At 39.6% G+C, this 26951-nt stretch overlaps 1 protein-coding gene across 1 annotated transcript in view; it reads right to left on the bottom strand.

Moving 5' to 3' along the window:
• Positions 1-26951, bottom strand: part of LOC124790068 (ubiquitin carboxyl-terminal hydrolase 5) — a 160033-nt gene that overhangs the window by 92366 nt on the left and 40716 nt on the right. The window contains exons 4-6 of the mRNA XM_047257633.1: positions 13392-13498; positions 13123-13310; positions 6826-6971 (exon numbers count right to left, since the gene is read on the bottom strand). Of these exons, the coding sequence (XP_047113589.1) occupies positions 6826-6971; positions 13123-13310; positions 13392-13498 (441 nt within the window). The remainder of the gene's footprint in view (positions 1-6825; positions 6972-13122; positions 13311-13391; positions 13499-26951) is intronic.

Raw genomic sequence — 26951 nt, 5'->3', positions numbered from 1 at the left:
CTAATTGTAATGGTCAGTCCCACAGAGTAAAAATATCAAACACTGCATTTTCTCTACTAGAAACTGTGTCGTAGTACGACTAATCGTTGATAACTCTTTCATGTCTTATTATTGTTTACTCCACTGATAATAATACACAGTTAAAGTTATTCCATAATCTTATGCCGATTTCAATAGAAGATTCCAAAATCTGCAAAACAGATGACAATTTTATCACGAGTAAGGTAGAGCTGGCTGCAACCCTTGAGAACTTTTCAATGTTTGATTAGAAGGGTGCACAAGAAAGTTGAAACAGCGGCAAATAGTAGGATGAATGTTATTTTCTTAGTTTCGAATGCATAAGAATGAAAGTTGTTCTCCACTGCAGTGAATTTCTGCAAATCAGAAAATGCAACAAATAGTTCCCTTACAGAATTAGATACATTAGATGAGTGCCAGATGTTATATGTTTCTGTGAAACTGTAAGTGATAGTGTTTCCTACACGATTTCTCAATCTGGTGATCATCTGATTCATGTCCACAGTCGGGTACAGCTAAACCAGTTGGACAGAAGTTAGAAGCCTGTTTTCTTAACCCTACAAAGTGTAAATACAAACATATTAAATCTTTTATATCAGAGAATGGAAATTTAAAGGGTGAAAAAGACTTTCTTTTATCTATAATTACTTTGAGGAACAGCTAGCTTGAAGTTGTGTTATATATGGAGTGTTATTTCCACAATATTTTAAGCTTCTGTACTTTACTTGGCACAAGAGAAAATAACAACTGTGTTGTAAATTTTATAGCATGTTTAACAGAGCAAGATGCAAACAGGATTTATATCCATACAGTTTTTGTAAAAAGATTATGTTAGTAACATCTTCACACTTTTAACATTACTTGAGGGCTCCAAGTACCCAACCTCATTTATTTTATATCCAAAACTTGAAATTTCAGAATTTTATGTGAAGGATAATATTCTGAGTCAACAGGAACAGCATCATTTAAAGTGAATACATCACAAGTTGCATCTACGTATGTCTTGGCAAGGCATCTACTTCTCTAAAAAGTGAACTTGCTGTACTGAAAAGCAGATATCAAAATATTAAAAATTTCAGGAGGTCTAAAGAATGAATGTGACTCAAGAAGAAATGAAATGTAAACAGGTGGAAAAGGTACACTTGCTATAATATAACTTCTCCACTGAACTTTTTTTCTTTTCTACTCCGTTCCAAAAGCAATATATATACTATACGTATACTCTTTAGATACGAAATCCCCAAGCTACATATTTCTACACTTTCTTATTCAATATGCAGTTTACAAGCTGTTGATAACAGTACAACTGGTTTGATGCAGCTGGAGAGCTAGTCTATCTTGTGCAATGCTCTTCACCTCCAAATCACTACTAAAACCTACATACATTTTCCAGTTACATGTACAGAGGTAGGCCAGAAGTGAGAACCTGAAAATATTCAAATAACTTAATATGCAGTTTTGCCATTACATGGATCTGGAAATGTATTCTACGTTGAAAATAATGTTCTGTGATGTGCCAAATTACAATGCCATGAAAATACGGCATGTGATCATTGTTTTGCTTGTGGTTCTGGTGAATGCCATGGCATGTGAGCATGCTCTGATTTGCTGTTCCAACTTACTATGAAGGTGATACTGGTGTAAGCATCTGAGTCGTAATGGAGGATGCAAATGGATTCATGACTGAAGAACATGTTCTTAGCATAGGGTTGCATTAAAAGGAATGAATGGGTGAGACATTTAAGGAAATTAGGAAAAACTTTTTTAATTGTTTCAAAAAAGTCCCAACAGAGGCTAATTGGAAAGAAAAGCCTTTTCAACAGGGTTGGTGACAGATGCACCACACACAGGAAGACCCAAGACATATGACAATGATGAAGTCATGTTTATAGAATTGTAGACCTAGAGAAAGCTTTTCACAATGTTGACTGGAGTACTCTCTCTGAAACTCTGATGGCAGCAGGGATAAAATACATAGAGCATAAGACTACTTACAATTTGTACAGAAACCAGATGACAGTTATAAAGAGTCAAGGGGCATGAAAGAGAAACAGTTGTTGAGAAGGGAGTGACACAGGGTTGTAGCCTATCCCCAATGTTATTCAACCTGTACAATGAACCAGCAGTAAAGTAAACAAAAGAAAAATTTGGAGTACGGATTGAAGTTCAGGGAAAAGAAATAAAAACTTTGAGGTCTGCCAATGACATTTTAATTCTGTCAGAGACATCAAAAGATTTGGAAGAGCATTGGAATGTAACAGACAGTGTCTTGAAAGGAGAATATAAGATGAACATCAACAAAAGCAAAATGAGGATAATGGAATGTAATCGAATTAAATCAGATGGTGCTGAGGGAATTAGATTAAGAAACGAGTCACTTGATAAATTTTGTTATTTGGGCAGCAAAATAACTAATGATGGACAAAGTAGAGACTGACAATGGCAAGAAAAGGCCTTTCTGAAGAAAAGAAATTTCTTAACATTGAATAAAGATTTAATGAGTTAGGAAGTCTTTTTTGAAAGTATGTGTATGGATTGTAGTCATGTATGGAAGTGAAATGCGGACAATAAACGATTTAGACAAGAAGAGAATAAAAGTTTTTGAAACGTGGTGCTACAGAAGATTGCTGAAGATTAGATGGGTAGATCATGTAACTAATAAGGAAGTACTGAATAGAACTGGAGAGAAAAGAAATTTGTGGCACAGCCTAATCAGAAGGGATTGGTTAGTAGGACACATTCTGAGACATCAAAGGATTACCAATATGGTAATGGAGGGAAGTGTGGGGGGTAAAACCGTAGAGGGAGACCAAAAGATGAATACAGTAAGCAAATTCAGAAGGATGTAGGTTGCAGTAGTTATTCAGAGATGAAGAGGCTTGCGTAAGACAGAGCAGCATGGAGTGCTGCATCAAACTAGTCTATGCACTAAAGACAACAACGAAGTCACTTGGTGTCTAAAAGAATCATCACTTTGTTCACCAGAAAAATCGTCAAGGAAGCAGTCAGAGGAAGGCAGTTTATGTTAATTTCGATCTGGTGGCATCAATGAATTACGTGATCATGATATTAATAATCAACATGATTTGTGTGAACAGTTACTTGCAGATTTTGCAAAATTAGCAGCTTGCTGTAAGGTTATGATGACAAATGAATATGATGTGTATCTTAGCTCCCAGTCTTGAAATGTTCATATGGATGTAGAGCACATATTATTACCACCAACTTTCAAATCGCATAATGATCACCATTATAAGATAAGGGAAAACCTGAGGTGTCCAGACAGTCATTTCTCCCTCGTGCAATCCACGGGTGGAACAGAGAGGAGGGGCGTGGGGGAATATGACTTCGGCACCAATAGCACCCTCCGCCACACACTGCTTGGTGGCTAGTGGAGTATATGTGTAGATGTAGATATCTGGGAGATAGACAACCATCATTATTATGAAGAAATTAACCGACACCCTCCTAATGTTATTTTCTGCACTGAGAATAATGGTCAGCATAGGGATAGAGTGTTTGAAATACGCAAGAAGTATGTACGAACATTTGTTTCTGCATTATTCCATTCATGCATTTATCTTTTTCTGTTAAATACAATTTCTGCAAGAGCTAGGGAGTCATTTCATGTTCCCGTTTGCCTTTCATGTTGCTTCTTGTTTCAATATAACACCATTAAACATTTCCAATTATGACTTCTGGTCCAGCCTGTATACAGTCAGTCAAGTTCAGTTTTCATCAAGCAAAGTTCCACGTCAGTCAGTCCTGGTTGCGCTTTCATAGATTAATATTCATACAGTCAGTCACTGCAGAACTTTTGTCATGTTAAGTCACTTGCAAAAAGTTTTAATTGGACATTTATTAGGTATGCACCAACCATTAATGCCATTCTTGATGAAATTTAGATTCATGGTAGTCAATGCAGGTTTAATGATCTGTATTGTTAACAATGTGAAGTTTACCACATAAAAGCTATTCAGCATCAAAAAGGACAGTGAAAATAAATTTGCACAAACTTGAAAATCTACTTTGGTGGTTGGTCAGTTGATAGATTGTTGGAGTTAAAGGTATCAAAGTGCAAGGTCATCTGTCCCTTCATCCTGTATGTATCAAATCAGGAATAAAGGACGATACAAAACACAAATCCTGGGAAGCCCAATTGTAAGTAAGATACAATAAGACAGAGATAAAATCAAGGAGAAGTAGGAGAGTGGATGAGAGGGGGTAAAGGTAGGCGAGCTGCTCCGCCGAGAATGCAGTTGAGGTCCCAGGGCCTGGGTATGTGGTGGGAGAAGCAGCCTCTGCATCCAATCAGCACCACCTCACTGTCCCTTACTCCAAGGAAACAAGCAACACAGACAAGATGATAAAATTTTAGGAAAGATAAAATATTGAAAACAGCAAACATAAAAGAACAAGGAGAATAAAGAGGTGGGAAGGGTACGGGCTAGGCCACGCCAGACTGCTGAGCAACCAGACTGCTGAGCAAGGGCCACCATGGGTCTCCTGAGCCAGATCAGGTGAGGCGTGCCCCTCCAACACCACAGGTGGTCAATGAGACTGAAATTTCCCACCTCTCAGAGACGTGCAGAAACCACCTTTGCTGGTGAAACGTAAAACCAAGTCAGCTACTTTGGCATTGTCCACCAACACCAGAGGTAGTGTGTCAGAAAGTTTAGGATATTGCTGCAAAACAGCCAAATCTGGGCACTCTAGCAGGACGTGGGCCACCGTCAGGCAGACACCACATCAGCAGTAAGGTGGGTCCTCATGTTGAAGAATATGGCTGTGGGTCAGCCAAGTGTGGCCAATGCATAGCTGTCAAAGGAGAGTGGATTCCCCGTGAGAAGCATGAAGGGAACACTCCCACGTGGTCGTTGTCTCCTTTATTGCCCTCAGTTTGTTTGGGGAGTCTAGGGTGAACCATTCTGAGTTCCAGACATCCAAGAATTAATGATGTAGAGTCAACCAAATGTCCAGTTGTGGAACCCCAAATCCACAATTGGTATCTTAGTAGTCAACTTTGCCAAGTGGTCAGCATGTTCGTTGCACGAGAACCCAAAATGTCCAGGAGTCCAAACACAGACAACTGGTTGTCCAGCTTGATGGAGGTCAGAAAGAAGATCCTGGATAGTTGTGACTAATGAGTGATGAAGGTAGCACTGATCTATAGCCTGAAGATTCCTCAGAGAGTCGCTGCAGATTACAAGCATGTTGCTGGTGTAAGAACGAGAATGGCTAAGGGCCCATTCGATGGCCACCAATTCAGCAGTGACGACACTGCACCCATTTGGTAAGGAGCATAGTTCACTGCACCCTGCATATGCGTATGCAAATCTGGTTCGTCCATCCGTCGATCACCAAGTCATCAGTGTATACCACTTCTGAATCTGGAAATGCATCGAAGAAGCCAGACATATGTCTGCTTGTGTCTGTGTATGTGCGGATGGATATGTGTGTGTGTGCGTGCGCGCGCGAGTGTATACCCGTCCTTTTTTCCCCCCTAAGGTAAGTCTTTCCGCTCTCGGGATTGGAAGGACTCCTTACCCTCTCCCTTAAAACCCACTTCCTTTCGTCTTTCCCTCTCCTTCCCTCTTTCCTGATGAGGCAACAGTTTGTTGCGAAAGCTTGAATTTTGTGTGTATTTTGTGTGTCTTTCGACCTGCCAGCACTTTCGTTTGGTAAGTCACATCATCTTTGTTTTTTGATATATTTTTCCCACGTGGAGTGTTTCCCTCTATATATAAAATAGAGGGAAACATTCCACACGGGAAAAATATATTTAAAAACATATTCAAAAACAAAGACGATGTGACTTACCATATGAAAGCGCTGGCAGGTCGATAGAAACACAAACATACACATACATACACACAAAATTCAAGCTTTCGCAACACGAACTGTTGCCTCATCAGGAAAGAGGGAAGGAGAGGGAAAGACGAAAGGAAGTGGGTTTTAAGGGAGAGGGTAAGGAGTCATTCCAATCCCGGGACCGGAAAGACTTACCTTAGGGGGAAAAAACGGGTATACACTCTCACACACACACACACACACACACACACACACACACACACACACACACACACACACATATCCATCCACACATATACAGACACAAGCAGACATATTTCCTCTTTCCTGATGAGGCAACAGTTTGTTGCGAAAGCTTGAATTTTGTGTGTATGTATGTGTCTGTGTTTCTATCGACCTGCCAGCGCTTTCGTATGGTAAGTCACATCATCTTTGTTATGAGACTTACCAAACAAAAGCGCTGGCAGGTCGATAGACACACAAACAAACACAGCCATACACACAAAATTCAAGCTTTCGCAACAAACGGTTGCTTCATCGGGAAAGAGGGAAGGACAGGGAAAGACGAAAGGATGTGGGTTTTAAGGGAGAGGGTAAGGAGTCATTCCAATCCCGGGAGCGGAAAGACTTACCTTAGGGGGAAAAAAGGACAGGTATACACTCGCACACACACACATATCCATCCGCACATACACAGACAAGCAGATGTTTATACACTATTCGTAATAAATGTGCTGTGTTTCCCAAACTATTTTAGACGTAAATGTGGACACCAAAAATCTCAACAAGTACTGCAGACAATCTGAGGTATCTAGAAAGAAATAAAATTTAACAAGAAGAAACCTTAAGAGCTGCTTCATTTCACTATCACAAGGGTCTCTGAAATTCAGAAATCTCACCAACTTTATAATTTCCTTAACATATAATGTACACATACAAATGATCATCTGAGATGAAATCAAGTGAATATCTTCAAATTAAAAGTATCATGCATACCTTCTCCATGTGGGCAATATTAATGCCAAAATGAGCCAAATGCTGTGCAAGATTGGGATCTTCAACCATATCATCTTCATCATAACTGAAGACATCTGCTTTTCCTTCCTTTGTTATTGTTCCAAGCTTCACTGCCAGGGGATAGTCTGAACGTACAACAAAAAAATCAACATAAAAATCAAAGCATAATATTTATTTAGATGTCCATATTTATAAAGGCAATAAAGGTCTGAATAGTATCTTGTTACTCAAATGAAGCAATGCGTATCTGCATATAAATTATAACACAAATTTTAAAATGTGACCCGAAAGAAATAGGAACTGAAATCACAGTTAAATATTTTGTCAACTAGTTTAACAAATTAGCATTTTGACTAACATTACCATGAGCAATAACTACCTCATGTACTTAATACTGATGTGTATGATAATTATTTAGGGAAGTTTATTTATTAAATGAAATGATGCTGTTTGGACCTGTGACAAAAATCTCAGATTAGATTATAAAAACCAGTGCCTTAACAAAATGCTATTTTATTAAAATTTTGGCTTTGCAGTCATCATCAGATCCAATTATTACAGCAGCAAAACACTGTGGTATCTTACTAAGTGTCTTCAAACTTCGGAACAGTCACTGTGCAACACATTTTAGAAGATTGCAATTCCTTGAAGTTATAATTCGAGTAATAATCAGCCTTTTGCTATGAAGGTTATCACAGGCAAATAAGCAAATCTGACACTGTAGCTGGAAAATTAATCAACCTGTGCAGCAGAAAACAGTGATTTTTTCCTTATAATTTTATGAACAAAGCACCAACTAGCTCACATACTTTTATTGTAAGAACTGGTTTTTGCTTAAATGAGCCATCCTGTGATCGTAAGCATGCAGAAGATTGTCTTCACAGTTTAGATCTGAATTTGTTGGATGTAAGGTCCACCAGTTATGCAAAACACGATTTTTCCAAGTTCCCAAACATGTTTCAGCACCTCTGTGCCATCACCAGTGGGTTCCTGTTTTATTTAATTTGTGATGTGAACATGTTTAAAAAATGATTACAAAATTATGTGGATATTTAATTCAAACAACAATTCATTTCTTTTCAATAGTACCTTCACACTCTGTTTGCATGGTTTTTGAGGACCACTTGTATATTATTTATTACAGGTAGCTTGTCATCTGCAACCAAAAAGATGATGATGAGAAATTTTGTTGGGAGTTAACCTATCATTTTATGCACTAAAACTTAATTTAGTTTGTCATGATATTTCGCACCTATATTCGTTGTTACTTACGCTGTTGTGTGGCAAGACTTTTTTTATCTCAGCATCATGGTGAGGTGTTACGAAGCACACAAACATAACACACATTTTCACAAAATAAAGCCATAAAAGCACTTTTCACTTCACCAAAACACACTGTAATTGTGGTGGTTGTGTGTCCCATGTCCCAAACCAGTCAGTGTACATTTGGTCACAACTGAGTTAGGCACCAAATTTGAATTTTGTTTGCATTTTTTCTGTGTGTGTGTGTGTGTGTGTGTGTGTGTGTGTGTGTGTGTGTGTGTGTGTGTGTGTGTGTGTGTGTGTGCTTCTTAGCTAATTGTGTAGCCTTTTACATGGTGTTCCTTTTGTGTGTAAAATGGTGAGTCTTTGCAGAGTGTAGTTGTATCAATTTATTGCGTGGGTGTGTGTGTGTGTGTATATATAGACTTTTTAGCTGTTTGTGTTGTCTTTTTTTGTGAAGTTCCTTTAATGTGTTAAATAGAGTGTCACTGCAGAGTGTAGTGTATCCATTTAAGACCTATTTCCCTTCTGCTATTGCCTTCGGTATGTGGAAGTTTTCCTCAATGGTCAGTTTGCTGTATAGGCTGTGTGTAGATTTTAGTGTTCTGAAGTCTGCTTCTATTGTAGTTGGGTGGTGATTGTGGGCTATTAGGTGGTCAGCAATTGTGCTATGGGAGCTGTTGCTTTTTAAAGCTCTGAGATGTTCAGAATATTAGGTTTTGAAGTTTCTGCATGTGTGTCCTATGTACACTGACTGGCAAGTGTTGCATGTGAGTTCATATATTTCTGATCTGTTAAATTTATCCGTGGGTGTTTCTTGTGTTCTGACCTTTTTGTGTGTTGTGCTCTCTGACCTGTATCCTATTTGGAGTCCTGTTTCTTTAATATGTTGCCTATTATGTGAACAATCTTGTTATTGTAGGTGAGTATGTGCCATTTCGTTTTGTGTGTGTGTTGTTGCTCTGTTGTGTTGTGTGTGTGGTCATTGTTTGTGTTCTGTGTTGGGTGAGAACGTACGTGTGTGTGTGTGTGTGTGTGTGTGTGTGTGTGTGTGTGTGTGTGTGCGCGCGCGCGCACGCATTTTTGTACTGTTTACATATTTTTTTTATTTTAATTTGTCTACCATATGGTATCATAACCATTTTCTACCGCTATTTGCTTTACTGTGTGTAGTTCTGTCTGTTAATGGGTGTTCTGTTTAATCTATGGGGTATGAATACGAAGTTTGCTTGCTTATGTGTCAATGGGTGGTTCGATAGTTCGTGAATGGTGGTGCTTGTGGTTGTCGGTTTCCTGAATATTGTGAAATTGTATGTGTTGTTTGTTTTATGTATAGTGAGATCTACAAAATGTAGGGTGGTGTTGGTTTCTGTTTCTACTGTGGAGTTAATTTTTGGGTGTAAGGTGTTTATTTCATTGTGTAGCTGTTCTATGTGTGCATGTGGTTCATCAGTCAGGCATATTATGTTATCGACAAAACAGTATCAGTATATGACTTTGTAGTTTTTTGGTTTTATTATGTGTCTGAAGATCATGTTCTCCAGGTTGTTCATAAACATGTTAGCTAGGAGGCCACTAATTGGTGATCACATTGGCAGTCCTTCATGTTGAGAATAAAATTCTTTGTTGAACACAAGTTAATTTTGTGACGTTATGGTTGTAATTTCATTGATACGTGTGTCCAGTGTGTTTTCTTGTTGTTTTAATCTTTGTGTGATGATGTTGATTGTTTCATTTACTGAAATACAAGTGTACATTGATGTGCTTTCAAATGATATGAGGGTTGCTGTGTCTGGTATGTGTATGTTCTTGATTCTGTCGATTAATTCCTTCGAGTTTTCCAGGTTCCTGTTAACAAAAATGTGCAATTTTTTTTAGTAATGTGTGTGCGTGCGTGTGTGTGTTGTCCTAGGTGGTAGGATGGAGCATTTCTGAAGTTGATGACAGGCCTTTATGGGATATTATCCTTGTAAACCCTTTGGTAGGGAATTTAGGGCAGGTGCTTTTTCTGTGTCATCCTTTTTACCTGGCCTTTTGAGAATGTATTTTTGATGTTTTTCAGTGTATGTTGAAAGTTTTTCAGTGTATGTTGAAAGTTTTTCAGTGTATGTTGAAAGTTTTTCAGTGTCCGTTGAAAGTTTTTCAGTGTCCGTTGAAAGTTTTTCAGTGTCCGTTGAAAGTTTTTCAGTGTATGTTGAAAGTTTTTCAGTGTCCGTTGAAAGTTTTTCAGTGTCCGTTGAAAGTTTTTCAGTGTCCGTTGAAAGTTTTTCAGTGTCCGTTGAAAGTTTTTCAGTGTCCGTTGAAAGTTTTTCAGTGTCCGTTGAAAGTTTTTCAGTGTCCGTTGAAAGTTTTTCAGTGTCCGTTGAAAGTTTTTCAGTGTCCGTTGAAAGTTTTTCAGTGTCCGTTGAAAGTTTTTCAGTGTCCGTTGAAAGTTTTTCAGTGTCCGTTGAAAGTTTTTCAGTGTCCGTTGAAAGTTTTTCAGTGCCCCTTGAAAGTTTTTCAGTGCCCGTTGAAAGTTTTTCAGTGTCTGTTGAAAGTTTTTCTGGTCCTTGCTACTTGGGTCACTGGTCAGTTTTGTGATGTTATTGTCTTTGAGAAAATCTAGTGTTTTTTCTAAGTATTCTTTTTCATCCATAATTACAGCAATATTCCCTTTATTTGCTCTTGTTACTGTGGCATTATTCTGTTTTGATTTTTGTTTTAGCTTGTTGGCTGTGATTTCCTCTGATGTTCTATTATTAGAAATAATGGTGGACTTGTGCGTTCTGATTATCCATTTTATTTCCGCAGCTACTAATTCTCTTGTCAAGTTTGCATTAAAATTTGGTGTGCTCAGTCTTTTTTTGTTCCTTTATAATGTGTTCTGATTCTGTTATGAGGTTTTCTATTGTTTTGTGTGATATTTTTGTGTTAATGTAGTGTTTTGGCCCTTTTTCCAGTAGGCTCTTTCCTTGTTTGGTAAGATTTACGTCAGTTAGGTTAATGATGTTGTCATGGAATTTATATTGTTGGTTGTGATTGGTTTCAGTGGGTGTGTTTTTGCTGTTAGTTATTCTGTTGAGTTTTCTGTTTCATTTCTCCTGTTTTTCTTGCATTACTTTCTGTACGTATGCTTTTTCTCTCTCTGTAATTTCCAAAATGTGAACTGGTATTGTAAATTTGCTGGCCAATTCTAAATGTGTTTCATAAAATTCAGTGTTGAATGATTGCTTTTTAGCATACAATTCCCTAATCTCTTGCTTTAGCCGCATAATCACCACTTCTCTTTCACTTTCTTTGGTGCAGATGACATGCTATTCACAGAGTTTTTGATATAGTCTGGAATTACATTATCAGCTAGGCAATTTTTATTAAACTGTATATTGAGAGTTGTCTTCTGTAGCTTCATTAAGGTGTTTCTGTATTTGATGTAGAGCTTGCTGGGGAATGCCTGGCTGGGCGACAAAACCGTCGTCATTTGGATTTGCAACTCCTTGTGTTTACCGTGTTTGCAGTTAAATTTGTTGGATGAAAGGTCCGCCAGTTAATAAATAATATACGGGTCCTGAGAAACCATGCAAACTGAGTGTGAAGGTAATAATGAAAAGAAAAGAATTGTTGTTTGAACTAAATATCCACATAATTTTGTAATCATTTAGTAAAAATGTTCACATTACAGATTAAATTATACAGAAACCCACTGTTGATGCCACAGAGGTGTTGAAACATGTTTGGGAACTTGGCAAAATGGTTTTTTACATAACTGCTAACATATTTATGAACAACCTGGAGAACATGATTTTCAGGCACATAATAAAACCAAAAAACTACAAAGTCATATACTGGTACCATGATGTCATTGACATAATATGCCTGACTGATGAACCACATACACACATAGAACAGCTACACAATGAAATAAACACCTTACACCCAAAAATTAACTTCACATTAGAAACAGAAACTAACACCACCCTACATTTTCCACATCTCACCATGTCAGAATTTTTGATGAACACTCCATTTCAGTATCTTCACAAACTGCAGATTGTACAGCAATTTTATTCTAATGATGGCTTATTTAATGTACCTACAACTGTGAACAATATTCCTGGAAGTCAATGAAAATATGAAATTCATTCAAAATTCTTAAATGTTCAATGAAGCCCATGCTCACATAAGTGATTACGTTACGATGCAGAATTTCAGTTATCAGGCTGAAGGAAACACCGCTCAGATTCACCAGTTACAGTTTCACCGTACCAAAATTAGTACATAGTGCACAGCGTTCACTTCACCAGGTGCTAAGCCTTCACTCTCTTAAGGTTAATGAGAGACTACTGTCACCATGGCGTCAGAGTGTCATCGTAAATACTCTAAAAAGGCATCCATGGTTCCAGCACTATATAAATTTCTTTGGTATTTCGGTAACCTGGTTTTAATAGGAAGAAGTCTCCCGCCCCCTCCCCCAATAGGTATGTGGCAGCAATGAAAAATTATTTGGGGGTTGCGTTATTCAAAGGAATGTTAGCATCACTTGGCTGTTACTGTACCCAGACCATTCATCTGCACCTTCTCTTCATGGAGATATATAACAAGCATCACACTACCAACAACAGTTCCTCAGCTCGTCAAGGGGCATTGTCCTGATATCCTACACAATTTTTTGCCAGTAAAAGCAATGTTAATTTTTGAGAACAATACTCAAGAGCTGAATGGAGTAATGTTCCAAAATTTATGCTCTCAACGTCTCCACATGCCCGATGCCATTCCAACATACAGTTTTATATCCCACACAATTCAATTATGCAAGGCCACTCACCACTAGTCTGCATTTTCTACTTATTCATCTGTTTACATTCACAAGATTGAATTAGTATTTTACAAAAGGAATTAGTGTATTAAACTTCTTGATAACAAATTTACATTTTCAAGTCCTGTTAATAATCAAATCAAAACATGATTCAGACACAATATCAAAATCTGAAAATCTATTAGACCAGTATAAGCTATAATTAAATACAAATATATTACTTGTTTCACGATAATGCTCCACAGCATGGTCATTTCCTCCAGAGCCATCAAAAAATTTTCTCCCACAAAGAACAGCTCCATCTGTTAGATTGAGCCACAGATTCTGAGTGAGATCACATTTCTCACACTTCCATCCACTTGGAGGAATCTTTTTGCCATTATTTAATTGAAGAAGATTATTTGCATGCCTTGAAAGAAAAATAAACTGTGATTGTAACATATTTGTTGTACATACATGCATCTACGTGTAAAATTTGGTTCAAACTTACTTTGATATTATTCTTGCTTCACCATCCCATGTGCCTGTTAATGCCTCGAGTTCAGCTAGTTTTGTGGCTGACTCTGCAGCTAGAATAGCTTTGACACATTCCTGCACCTGTTTAGGAGAGAGATACTGATTGTCCAAATCTGATAAAGTGACACATATGACAAGCATCAATGTTTTACTTATTAATGTTGATAAAAGCAAACGGGTCATTCCATGCTCCCATATGGAGGACATAGAAATAGGCATCCCTGTGGCTGAGATGCAACTGAAAGAGGGTTGAAAACAAGTAAGTCACCCTGTCCAGATGGAATCCTAATTTGACACTGGCCCCATACTTCACCTGTATTTATTGTGGATCTCTCACCCAGCGTAAAGACCCAAGCTACTGGGAAAAGTGCAGGTGACACCTGTATATCAGAGAGGTTAAAGAATGGACATGCAAAATTACAGACAATATCCTTAACATTGGTTTGCTGCAGAATTCTTGAGTGTATTCTAAATTCAAACATAATAAATTTCCTCAAGACAGAAGCTTCTATCCACAAATCAGAACAGATTTAGCAAGACTCGCTCGTCTGAAATTCAGCTTTCCCTTTCCTTGTACAATACTCTGCAAATCAAGGATGAAGGGCAACAGACAGATTCAACATTCTTAAGTTTCTGAAAAATGTCTGACACAATGCCCCGCAGCAGACTTAATGAAGGAAGGAGCATACAGAATAGGTTCCCAGATATGTGAGTGGCTCGAAGACTTCTGAAGTGACGGAACCTGGTATTTTATCCTAAATGGTTAGTATTCATCAGAGACAAAGGTATCATCACAAATTGCCCATGGAATTGTGATAGGACCACTCTTGTTCTCCATACAGGGTGGTCGATTGATCGTGACCAGGCCAAATATTTCACGAAATAAGCATCAAACAAAAAAGTACAAAGAATGAAACTTGTCTAGCTTGAAGGGGAAAACCAGATGGCACTATGGTTGGCCCATTAGATGGCACTGCCATAGATCAGTTATCAACTGCATTTTTAAAAATAGGAACCCCCATTTTTTATTACATACTCGTGTAGTATGGAAGGAAATATGACTGTTTTAGTTGGACCACTTTTTTCGCTTTGTGATAGATGGCGCTGTAATAGTCACAAACGTATGGTTCACAATTTTAGATGAACAGTTAGTAACAGGTAGGTTTTTAAAATTAAAATGCAGAATTTAGGTACGTTTGAAGATTTTATTTCAGTTGTTACAATGTGATACATGTACCTTTGTGAACTTATCATTTCTGAGAATGCATGTTGTTACAGCGTGATTACCTGTAAATACCACATTAATGCAATAAATGCTCAAAATGATGTCCGTCAACCTCAACGCATTTGGCAATACGTGTAATGACATTCCTCTAAACAGTGAGTAGTTCACCTTCCGTAATGTTCGCACATGCATTGACAATGCACTGATGCGTGTTGTCAGTGGATCACGATAGCAAATATCCTTTAACTTCCTCACAGAAAGAAATCCGGGGATGTCAGATCCAGTGAACGTGCAGGCCATGGTATGGTGCTTCGAGGACCAATCCACCTGTCATGAAATATGCTATTCAATACCGCTTCAACCACAAGCAAGCTATGTGCCAGACATCCATCATGCTGGAAGTACATCGCCATTCTGTCATCCAGTGAAACATCTTGTAGTAACATCGGTAGAACATTACGTAGGAAATCACCATACATTGCACCATTTAGTTTGCCATCTATAAAATGGGGGCCAATTATCCTTCCTCCCATAATGCCGCATCATACATTAACCCGCCAAGGTCGCTGATGTTCCACTTGTCACAGCCATTGTGGATTTTCCGTTGCCCAATAGTGCATATTATGCCAGTTTACGTTACCACTGTTGGTGAATGACGCTTCATCGCTAAATAGAACGCATGCAAAAAATCTGTCATCATCCCGTAATTTCTCTTGTGCCCATTGGCAGAACTGTACACAACGTTCAAAGTCATCGCCATGCAATTCCTGGTGCATAGAAATATGGTACAGGTGCAATCGATGTTGATGTAGCATTCTCAACACCGTCATTTTTGAGATTCCCGATTCTCGCGCAGTTTGTCTGCTGCTGATGTGTGGATTAGCTGCGACAGCAGCTAAAACACCTACTTGGGCACCATCATTTGTTGCAGGTTGTGGTTGACATTTCACATGTGGCTGAACACTCCTTGTTTCCTTAAATAATGTAACCATCCAGCGAACGGTCCGAACACTTGGATATCGTCCAGGATACCGAGCAGCATACATAGCACACACCCGTTGGGCATTTTGATTACAATAGCCATACATCAACATGATATTGACCTTTTCCGCAATTGGTAAATGGTCCATTTTAACATGGGTAATGTATCACGAAGCAAACACCGTCTGCACTGGCGGAATGTTACATGATACCACATACTTACACGTCTGTGACTATTAGAGCGCCATCTATCACAAAGTGAAAAAAGTGGCCTAACTAAAAGGTTCATATTTCTTTACGTGCTACACGAATATGTAATAAAAAATGGGGGTTCCTATTTTAAAAAACACAGTCGATATCCGTTTGACCTACGGCAGCACAATCTAGCGGGTCAACCATAGTGCCATCTGGTTTCCCCCTTCAAGGTAGCCAAGTTTTGTTCTTTGTAGTTTTTTCGTTTGATGCTTATTTCATGTGATATTTGGCCCCGTCACTATCAATGGACAACCCTGTATACATAAATGGTCTAACGGTTAAGGTGAGTAGTAAGTTGCAGGTCTTTTCTGATGGTGCCAAAGAGTATTGGAAAATGTCATCCTTGGGTGACTGTAGAAGAATACAGGATGACGACTGGATTTCTATTTGGTGTGATGAACAGAAGCTTACTTCAAATGCAGAAAATTTAATTTAATGCAGATAAGTATGAAAAAACCTTGTAAGACCTGAAAACAATACAAATTGTGCACTGCTTGAAACAGTCATGCCAGATATCTACATGTAACATTGTGACTAATTATGAATTGGAACGAGCACGTAAGGTTAGTTGTACATAAGGTGAATGGCCGACTTTCTCTATCTCTCTCCATTTGTGAATGGCACACAATGCCCAGTGGTCTAGCAGTTCCCACTTTATTACATAAGATTCTGTTCAAATTTTGTGCATAGATGTCTAAACATGTTATAGGTAATTCCACAAATTATTAGTTCCCAGTATTTTGTATTTAGTCTCTAGGGATTAAGTAAGTTGAAGATGGTGGAAATCTTAAGACGAGGTTGCAGAAGACTGTCACTTTTGAGGTGATGTGTTCCATGAAATAGTTAAGCTACACCATTGGGAATACGCCCTTTGGTTCAATAATTTGCATAGTATGAGGTATACAAGGTTTAAGACTTTTTATACAATTCTCAGAGGTGCACCATCACCAACTAATTTCAATGCAATGAAAAATGTTCAAACTATTGGTGGAATTATTTCATTAAATAATTGTGACAGATAGCCCTGCTTTAAGTTGTTTGCTGTCTATTAGTTTATTTATGGTAAATGTAAAACTTAGCTTTGCGATAAGAAAATTTCTTGGCATAGTCAGTGGCAACACCTCATTCAGAAAATCATCTTTGATATTTAGGTAATTTGAAATTTGTATCTCAAAGTTTATCTCTAATGGAGTTCATTCAACATCCATTAGTAACAACACTTTTTTGTGATCCTATACATTACTTCTGAAGAAGAATATTACTGTTGAGTCCCTAAGTGATAAGGAGGGGAAATTGGGTCTCAAGAAAGAGGCACAGGATGGAACATGGGGAAAGGGGAGCAGTAAGAAAACTGGAAACTGGGCCCTGCGAGGAAGCTGGTACGGAGCGAAGAGAGGCAGCAAGGAAGCCGGGGGAAAAGGGGACAGCAAGAAGGCTGGGGAAAAAGAGTGCAGTCAGAAACAAGGGAATAAGGGGGTAGTCTAGTCAGGAACATGGGGATAAGTGAGAGGGGCATCAGTCAGGAAAATGGGTATTTGGGAGGGGGGGGGGGGGAAAGGCGGGGCCAGCCAGGAATGTCAGAAAAAGAGGGGCAATCAGGAACATGAGGAAAAGGAAGGCACTTCAGAAGCTGGGGAACAGACATGGTGTTCAGGGAGCTGAGGAATAGGAGGGCAGTAAGTAAGGAAGCTGTGACATGGCTGGGGGGGGGGGGGGGGGCGGCAATGATGAAGCTGGGGAGTATGAGGGGAGGGGGGCCAATAAGGATGTGAGGAATATGTGGGCAGTGAGGAAGCTGGGGAGATGGGGTGATAGCAATATATTGAGTCGTAGGTCAAGAAACACGGGCGAGTCTTTATCAGTTCAACAGCAGGTTGCAGCGACCAGAGTTAAGGGTTGTAGACAAGACTGATGGCTTCTGTTCCGTAGGATTAATGAAAATCAATATCCTCCAGGGCTGTGGAGAGATGCTCTTTTGCACAGGGGATCCTAAGGCAGGGTGCCGGAGTTTTGGGCTACATTTTTTCTTTCTTCTTTATTTCTGTAGCTTCCATTTCTTTCTTATTTTTTTTTTGCATATTCAGATGTTTCGCCTTATGAACCTTCCTTTTATTTCATACAGTAAGCAAGACCCATATCTCAGGCTATTCAGAAGTACAGCCTTACTGCAGAAACATGACAAATTTTGATGGAGAGATGCTAGTAGCAGAAATCTCACTGGTGTTACAGTTAAAGAATTCAAATGGCTCCCAAAAAGTGACAGAATGATTATTGTTTGATTTACTGTGGCGCATAGAATTCATGTGTGTTGTAAGATCTACAAAACTGAATAAAATTTTACCATCTAAGCCTGCATGGGCAACCTATGATGATCTGCGAGCATGATTCACATACTTAATTAAGTTCGTGGGCCTCCTAGACATGTGACGCAAGAGCAGTGCTCCTAGTGCATGTTTTCGTGGTAATGCACCAATGCGAATTGTACCCCTTTCCCAACACACTACACCAGCAAACTATACCTTAAGAATGTGTTTTTCAAGACTACATCCATTTTATGTTCACCCCTTTCTTCATTTTTTATATATTTTTTAAATGCACCATGAACATTCTATCTTTACTTACAACAATTAATAACAGCTGTCTTAAGAACTTGTCATAAAATTCTGCAACACTGTCAGTTAAAAAACAATGTTCATGACATGCAAATAAATGTAAACATCTGAGAATAAGATGCCAGGCATCTTGATATAATAGAAAAATAAAAACTTATGAACACTACTGGTTGCAGCTAATTCATTACAAATTGCCTTCAATTTCAACATTTGCAATGTTCCAATTACCTCCACACTCTCTCTCCCACAAATTTCTTCCACAGACCAGATGAAACCAATCACCAGCTCGATCCGGCTCGTGGGCCACTGGTTGCTCAGCTGTGGTTTGAGCAGTGGTTTAATATTTAAGAATATAAACCTGTTTCAAAATGAATGGGCAAAGATTCTAAATTGAACTGTATAATGTGGTTAAGCCTGAGAGATGTACTCTGTTAAGTATACTTTGTAGATTTGTTTGGTATTCTGCTCATGAATGCAGTTTGTGGTGATTGTTGTCTGGTATTGTTAAGAAACATGACTGTTATGGATTCTATTGAAATAATCTTATCACTTTAACTCTGTCGGTATGCATGCCCTTAAGACAATAATCTGAAGATTGTATAATGGAGTGAACAATTATTTTATGTTACACAGACGATAAACACTCACAAGGGTAATGGGAAAGAGGTATCAAAACAACCTTCTTGGCCTGAACATTTCAACAAGTGAGGTTTTGTACTGTTACTATTAATAGTTTTTATAATGATAGATATTTTGCTGATTATATGTTGTTCTATTAGTGGGTTGGGCCCGCTGTATTCTGCTGATCATGAACTACCCAAAGTTGTAGTAGTGGTGTTGGTGCTAACCATTAGATGCATTCTGGAGGTCTTACAGACAATAGCACGGAGTAAGAGATACTGAATGGATAAACTATGTTGTTCTGATGTTTTGTTTTATATTGTCCTGGTAGAATTACCATTTCATTAGAAAACCAAGTTTTGATTGTACTCTCGATTTTGGGTATCTGAGTATGTGTTTAAAAGTAATTGTGGATACTACCAAGCAATGTTTGATTGACTCCAGCAATATTTATGGTAAGACCTATATTAAAAATTTAGGTGAACAATTTATATTAGGAACAAGTGGAAACTAACACAATTTCTGTATTAAACAGAGGATACACCAACTTCCAGAGAGCAACTGTAAATTAATGTGAAATTAATTTAGGAGCAGTCTATGCAAAGAGACTGCATGTCATATAATTTGTAATGAAGTTAAACACCAAGAATTTTAAATATTGAAACGACACTCAAATCGAAATCACAGCCTCACACCATCCACTGAGAAAGGCTTTGCCTGAATTGGCATCATACAATGTTGCTTTGATGTGGAATGTAACCCAGTAACCGTATCTGTTTCCTCTGAGAATTTAACTGAGGTTTTTTTTTACATACCTTGAAGATTTTCATGTACATCAGTAAACAGACTTACAATTTCTTTAAGGCTGCGGCTGACACTTTGTAAAATTTTAAAGTCTATCTGTCTCTCTGTCAACAAAGAGTAAGTGCAAGTCCCAGCAGCGTAACAGTGTATCTGGCAAAAAATGTGCTGCATTGGAAGCGGTATTCCACAAGCTTCACATACTAGGGTGTCATCTCATTGGAGGAGACACTGTTGTGTTCAACATCCTATTATTACCTTTTAGTGTCCACTTCATTCCATCATCAGAACTGTCGGAAGATTCAAACTGGTGAGAATATTTAGTGACCAAAGCTTTATATAGGGAAATGTAACATATGAAATTGCAGTTAATAGCATTATTCCCCCCATACAGTCTGTTTTTTGTGCACTGAAGATACATTGTAGATTTTCATATTAGCACTGGGATGACAGTGTCCATTACGTGTGTCAACAACAAATAAGGCAATAATTATGTTAACAAGTGAAGCCACATCCACAACAGATGCATTGTGCACAAATGCAAGCTGCAGAGCGGTGCAGAACAATGCAAAGCAGTGCACAACTGCGCAGTACGTTCATTGCATGGGCAATGAGAAACACCAACCGAACAGAGCCATGCACGAACAAACCACTTCCTTTGATTTACCAAAACTGCACGCTTTTTTTTTGTTTGGGGGGGGGGGGGGGGGGGCAAAGCAGAGTGGTCTGACATCCATTCCAGATGCAACCTACTGTGTCAAACTTCTTTTTTTGCATTTGCATGATTCGTTGCAGCACAGCGTGGCAGGTGCGGATGTGGCTTGACAATATTCCACATATAAGGGACGATCAGAAAGGTTCCATTTGAAGGCTGTACAGCCCAGAATCGGTATGCCAATCAGGTAAAATCACCATCAGCACTGGGGCAACCACAACCGACACACCTGGTTGAGGATACCCCTTTAGAAGAACACCTTGTCCTACTGTGTCAAGAAGTCCACAACTGCCTGCTGCATGCCCTTTTCCAACAGGCATCATCGACCCTACAAGGCCTTTTTAAGGGGTTGAAGGTGTGATAATCACACAGAGAGAGGTTAGGACTACAGAGTGGTTGCTCAAGCATGTTCCACTTGAGTTGGTGTAATTTCTGTGTTATGGCATTTGCGATATGGAGACATGCATCATTATCATGAAGCAGCAGTAACCCTTGTCACACAAAACTTGACACACCATTCCACAGTGGTGGTTTTTGGCAGACATGGTGCCCAATATACATCCCTCATTCTCCAATGGATGTCCACCAGTATTTGTCCTCTGGCAGCCAAGAAAAGAACAACAGTACTTTGGTATGGTTTGGATGTATTGGGTAATAACATTGTCACAGTTCACATTCCTGCATTTACTGCATGCACATTGAAAAAATACAAATGCCACACTAATCCCTCGCCTACATGTTGATGCTTACTGTATTTTATGGACTAAGATGCACCCGAATTTTTAAACATTTTTTTATTAATAGGTTGCAAAGCCAGACTAAAGGAATCATTTGTTACAGAATCAAACAGACCTTTAAAATCCCTGAAAATCGTCATCTGAACTTTCTCCTCCTCCTCATTCATCATCATTGACCTCTTCACATATAAGAGGGTCTTCACTGCCATCGAGAGTGTTGTTATGCCACACTCCTTGGAAGATTCAATAATAATGTCTTCTCTCACTCTAGATCACAACTGTCTTATCCAGTGACACACTTGTTTGATTGTAGGTCGTTTCAATGCTCCTTTAGGCATGAATTCTTGTTGGGTTTCATCCAACACCCATTTGTTCCATTCCTCTCTCATATTAATTTTAACTGGTTTATTTATCGAGACATCAAGAGGTTGTAAATCCTCCCACAATAACAGCAATCTCAATTTCTCTTTCACAGAATTTTTTGAATGACTATGAAAATGAGCAAGCACAAGAAAAGACCTCTTCTTCAACGAAGCACCTTTCCTTCTCTCCCACACTCTGTTAACCCATCATTTCATACGAGCCCTGTCCCTGCATCCCTTGTCATGTACATGAACAATGACACCTGGCAGTATTTCAGAAGGTTTTTGCATTGCTTGTGCTTGAAAATGATCATTGGATTACATTTAGTAGCACCAGCACAACATGAAAGGTCAACAGTGTAGTCCATTTTTTCATGTCCACTTGTTTTTTATAGTTACCGTTTTAGCATCTTTCATGGCAACAGTTCTGTTACTCGGTACATCAGATGTCAGAGGAGTTTCTTTCCCACGATTTGGCTTAGTTCCACACTGGTTTTATTTTGAAGTTGAATAATAAAGTGATGGAAAGATAATATTTTCTCTTCATACTCTTGGGGCATTTTCTGAGATATTTTGGTTTTGGTTCGCATGCTAAGTCCGCGACACTTCATAAACCTGTAGCACCAACCAAATCTACCCTTAAAACCTGTCAAGTTCCACTGTAGCACTAAGTTATGAGCATGTATTTGAATCATTTTTGTATTAATTACAATGCCATCTTGGCGGTGTTCTTGAATCCATTTCAATACATCATCATCATCATTATCATATAGTTTTGGTCATTTTGCATTCAGTCCTCTATTTGCACTTTTAGTATTTCTCATTTTTTCAGTTCTTCTTAGCCCGCCAATCGCAAATGGTTTTTTCTGTTGGTGGAGGGCTGAAATGCTGCTCAGCTGCTTTGTTTCATGTTGTTCCGCATATGCTGTTATTTTCAATCTGTAGGCCACCCCAAATGAATACCTTTTATTTTTCCCATTAGGAAACTAGCTACCCAACAAAAATATTGTGCTGTTACCAATAACACAAATCACTTTCAATTCAAGTTCGCTGGCACCATAGGTTGCAGTGACATATCATAGGCTAGACAGTGCTCTTGGTCTGTTGTGGCACAGCAGGAGGGAAACAGTGTTAGTAAGTCTGTGAATCCCCACAACTAATGTCTGTTGCATTGGTGCATTGCTGCTGCGAATTGAATCCGATGTTGCCAGATAGAGAGAGGTTTCCTATGGCATCGAATATATAGCCATTTTTAAACCTAGTGGGAATTTTAAATTAAACACTGGACCTTTTTTTTATTAGTTTTGAGTATAAGACACACTTGAATTTTTCAGGCAATTTTTCGAAGAAAAAAAGTGTATCTTATAGTCTACTCACACCAAAATCATGCTATGCAGCAGCAATGGCCTCCAACGGAAATTTTTTGACCACCACTTATATGTTAACTTCTCAACGGGGTGTCACAGACAGTAACTACGTCCTTACGTGCTAGGCATTGTTGACGAGGAGAACAGCTATAATTTGTGGTGTGAGAAAGACAGAACACACTGGTGACATTTAGCAAGTTGCTTGTTTATCAACTAAAACAAAAGACTAAGACATATGGGGTATTCAGTAAGTAATGAAGAGTTTTTTTTCTGAAAGCAGTCTGGTTTTATACAAATTCCAAAACACCATATTATTCCCTACTCTTCTCTCCACATCCCTATTTTTTAACATAATCTCTGTTCAATATGATGGCCTTACGCCATCTTACTGGGAGGATCTGTGTGCCTGCTTGGGTACCATTCTACTGGTCAACGATGGAGCCAATTTTTCGCTGCATCAATAACCTTACCATTATCCACGTACTGCTTCCCATGGAGTGCATCCTTCATTGGGCCAAACAGATGGACTGAATGTGAGAAATCTAGGGTGTACGGTGGTTCAGGAAGAATAGTCCATTGAAGTTTTATGAGCTTCTGTCTGGTGCACAGTTGTGTGAGAGACCTTGTAATGTCACAGAGAAGGAGAAGTTAGTTTGCATTCTTGTGGCCACAAACACACTGAAGTTGTTTCTTCAATTTCCTGAGGGTAGCACAATACACATCAGAGCTGATTGTTGCACCATGAGGAAGAACATCAAACAGAAAAACCCCTTCAGAATTCTGGAAGATCATTGCAATGAATTTACTGGCTGAGAGTATTTTCTTTAAGGAAGAGGTGATGTGGATTGACATTTTGTTTCCAGTTCGAAGTGATAAACCCATGTTTCATTGCCTCTAATGATGATCAATAAAACATTGTTGCAATTAGCCTTGTAATATGCAAGCAATTCCACTTAGACGGTCATTTGTCGTTCTTTATCGTCTTCTAAGAGGTGGTAAGGGACCCCAGAGGGCACACATCTTTGAGTACCCCAACAGTGGAACAGTGGGTCAAGCATTGTCAACAGTGACATCCAGTTGAGTAGCATGGTGGGTGTTAGTGATCCATTGATCACATCGAATGAGAGTGTCAGCATGTTCTAACATTGCTGGTATCGCAGCTGTGTGTGGTTTGCTGGCATATGGGAGATCAGACAGGTTTGCGTGACCTTGTAGTGAAGATGACAGACAACTTGCCTAATGACTCGTGGTGCTTTTGTTTACTGTCAGGTCTCTGTAGACATTCTACAAGTGCCTATGAATATCTGCGATGCTCTGGTTTTTCACAAAAACCCCTCACCCACAGCTCTCTGCTTGGGGCGCACCTCCATTACTGATGCTATTTTGAAGACTTTGTGCCACCACCTATCTGAATACCATGAAATTACAGGGGATGACGTGGAATATTTCATGATGTCACACACAAATTCCAAACGTTTTACAACTGAAACTGGCTGAGAAAAAAATGTGTCGCATTACTTATTGAACGCCCCTCATATTATTGCTCGTTTTGAGAAAGCCACCCCTGTAGTTCAAAATTGTGAAAATATAGTTGCCACTCACCGTATAGCAGAGATGCTGAGTCACAGATAGGCACAACAAAAAGACTGTCACAAATATATCGTTTAGCCAGTAAGGTCTTCATCAAGATTAGATGACACACACACACACACACACACACTTTCTTCAAGCAATCGCAACAATCGCAACTCACACACACATGACTGCAGTCTCAAGCAACTGAGGCCACACTGCAAACAGCAACACCAGTGCATGATGGGAGTGGTGACTGGGTGGGGGTAAGGTGGAGGCTGGGGCTGGGGGGGGGGGGGGGGGGGGAAATAGTAGGGTAGGTGTGGTGGACAGTGATGTCGATGTGCTATTGGGGAGAGCGCACAGATGAGGTGGAAAGAGGGTAGGGCAGCTATGTGCAGTCTCGAGGTTAGATGGAGGGGGGGGATTGTTGAAAAAGAAGAGAAGTAAAAAGACTGGGTGCAATGGAAGGATGAGGGCTGTGTTGTGCTGGAATGGGAAGAGAGAAGGGGCTGGATGGGAGAGGACAATGACTAATGAAGAATGAGGCTAGGAGGATTACAGGAATGTAGGATATATTGCAGGCAAAGTTCCTACCTGCACAATTCATAAAAGTTGGTGTTGGTGGAAATGATCCATTTGGTGCAGGCTGTGAAGCAGTCATTGAAATGAAGGATGTCATGTTTGGCAGCGTGCCCACCAATACAGTGGTCCACTTGTTTCTTGGCTTGTTGGTTGTCATACCCACATAGACTGCAGCATTGTGGATGCAGCTTAGCTTGTAGATTACATGACTGGTTTCACAGGTAGCCCTGCCTTTGATGGAATAAGTGATGTTTGTGACTGGACTGTAGTAGGTGGTGGTAGGAGGATGTATGGGACAGGTCCTGCATCTAGGTCTATTACAGCAGTATGAGCCATGAGGTAAGGGATTGGGAGGAGGGGTTGTGTAGGGATGGACGAGTATATTATGGAGGTTCAGTGCATGGCGGAATACCACTGTGGGAGAGGTGGGAAGGATAGTGGGCACGACATTTCTCATTTCAGGGCACAACTAAAGATAGTCAGAATTCTGGCAGAGAATGGCATTCAGTTGCTCCAGTACCGAGTTATGAGGGGACTGCTCCTCTGTGGCTGAATGGTGGGACTTTGTGACGTGGTGGGAGACTGGAAAGATAAGGCATGGGATATTTGTTTTCGTACAAGGTTGGGAGGATAATTACAGTTTGTGAAGGCTTCAGTGAGACCCTTGGTATATTTTGAGAGGGACCACTCGTCACTGCAGATGCGATGACCATTGGTGGCTGGATTGTGTGGAAAGGACTTCTTAGTATGGAATGTGTGGCAGCTGTCGAAGTGGAGGTACTGTTGGTGGTTAGTAGGTTTGATATGGACGGAGGTACTGATGTAGCCATCTTTGAGGTGGAGGTCAACATCTAAGATGATGACTTGATGGGCTGAATAGGACCAGGTGAAGCAAATGCGGTAGAAGTTGTTGAGGTACTGGAGGAATGTGAATAGGGTATCCCCACCGTTGATCCAAATCACAAAGAGATCATCAATGAATCTGAACCAGATGATGGGTTTGGGACCCTGGGTGTTTAGGAAAGACACCTCTAGATGGCTCATGAATAGATTGGCTTAGGATGGCGCCATGCGGGTGCCCGTAGCCATACCCTGGATTTGTTTTTAGGTAATGTCTTCAAAGGAGAAGTAATTGTGGGTGAGTATATAGTTGGTCATGGCGACTAGGAAGTAGGTTGTGGGTTTGGAATCTGTCATGAATTGGGACAGGTAGTGTTCTACAGTGGTAAGGCTATGAACATTAGGGACGTTAGTGTAAAGGGAGGTGGCATCAATAGTGACGAGCAGGGCACTGTGTGGTAAAGGGACATGAGCTGTGGAGAGTCGGTGGAGAAATTGAAGGTGTTGATCTACGAGAGCAGAGATTCTCTCAGAGAGGGCACAGTAACGGCCACAATGGGGCGCCCTGGATGGTTGGGTTCATGGATTTTAGGAAAGCATGTAGAAGATGGGAGTGTGGGGAATGGTAGGGTTGAGCAGAGAGATGGACTCCGGGGAGAGATTCTAGGATGGGTCAAAGGATCTGAGGAATGACTGGAGAACCTGCTCGATTTGGAATAGGATCGCCATGGCAAGTTTGTAGGTAGATGTGTCTGACAGCTGGCAGAGTCCTGCCAGATAATCCTTGTGGTTCAAAACAACAGTGGTGGAGCCTTTATCAGCAGGTAGCTTTATAAGGTCGGGATTAGCTTTTAGATGGTG

The sequence above is a fragment of the Schistocerca piceifrons genome, chromosome 3, assembly GCF_021461385.2.
Source record: "Schistocerca piceifrons isolate TAMUIC-IGC-003096 chromosome 3, iqSchPice1.1, whole genome shotgun sequence".
In the NCBI taxonomy this organism is placed as follows: Eukaryota; Metazoa; Arthropoda; class Insecta; order Orthoptera; family Acrididae; genus Schistocerca; species Schistocerca piceifrons.
The sequence above is the reverse complement of the archived record's forward strand: the minus strand, read 5'-3'. Positions and strand labels throughout refer to the sequence as shown.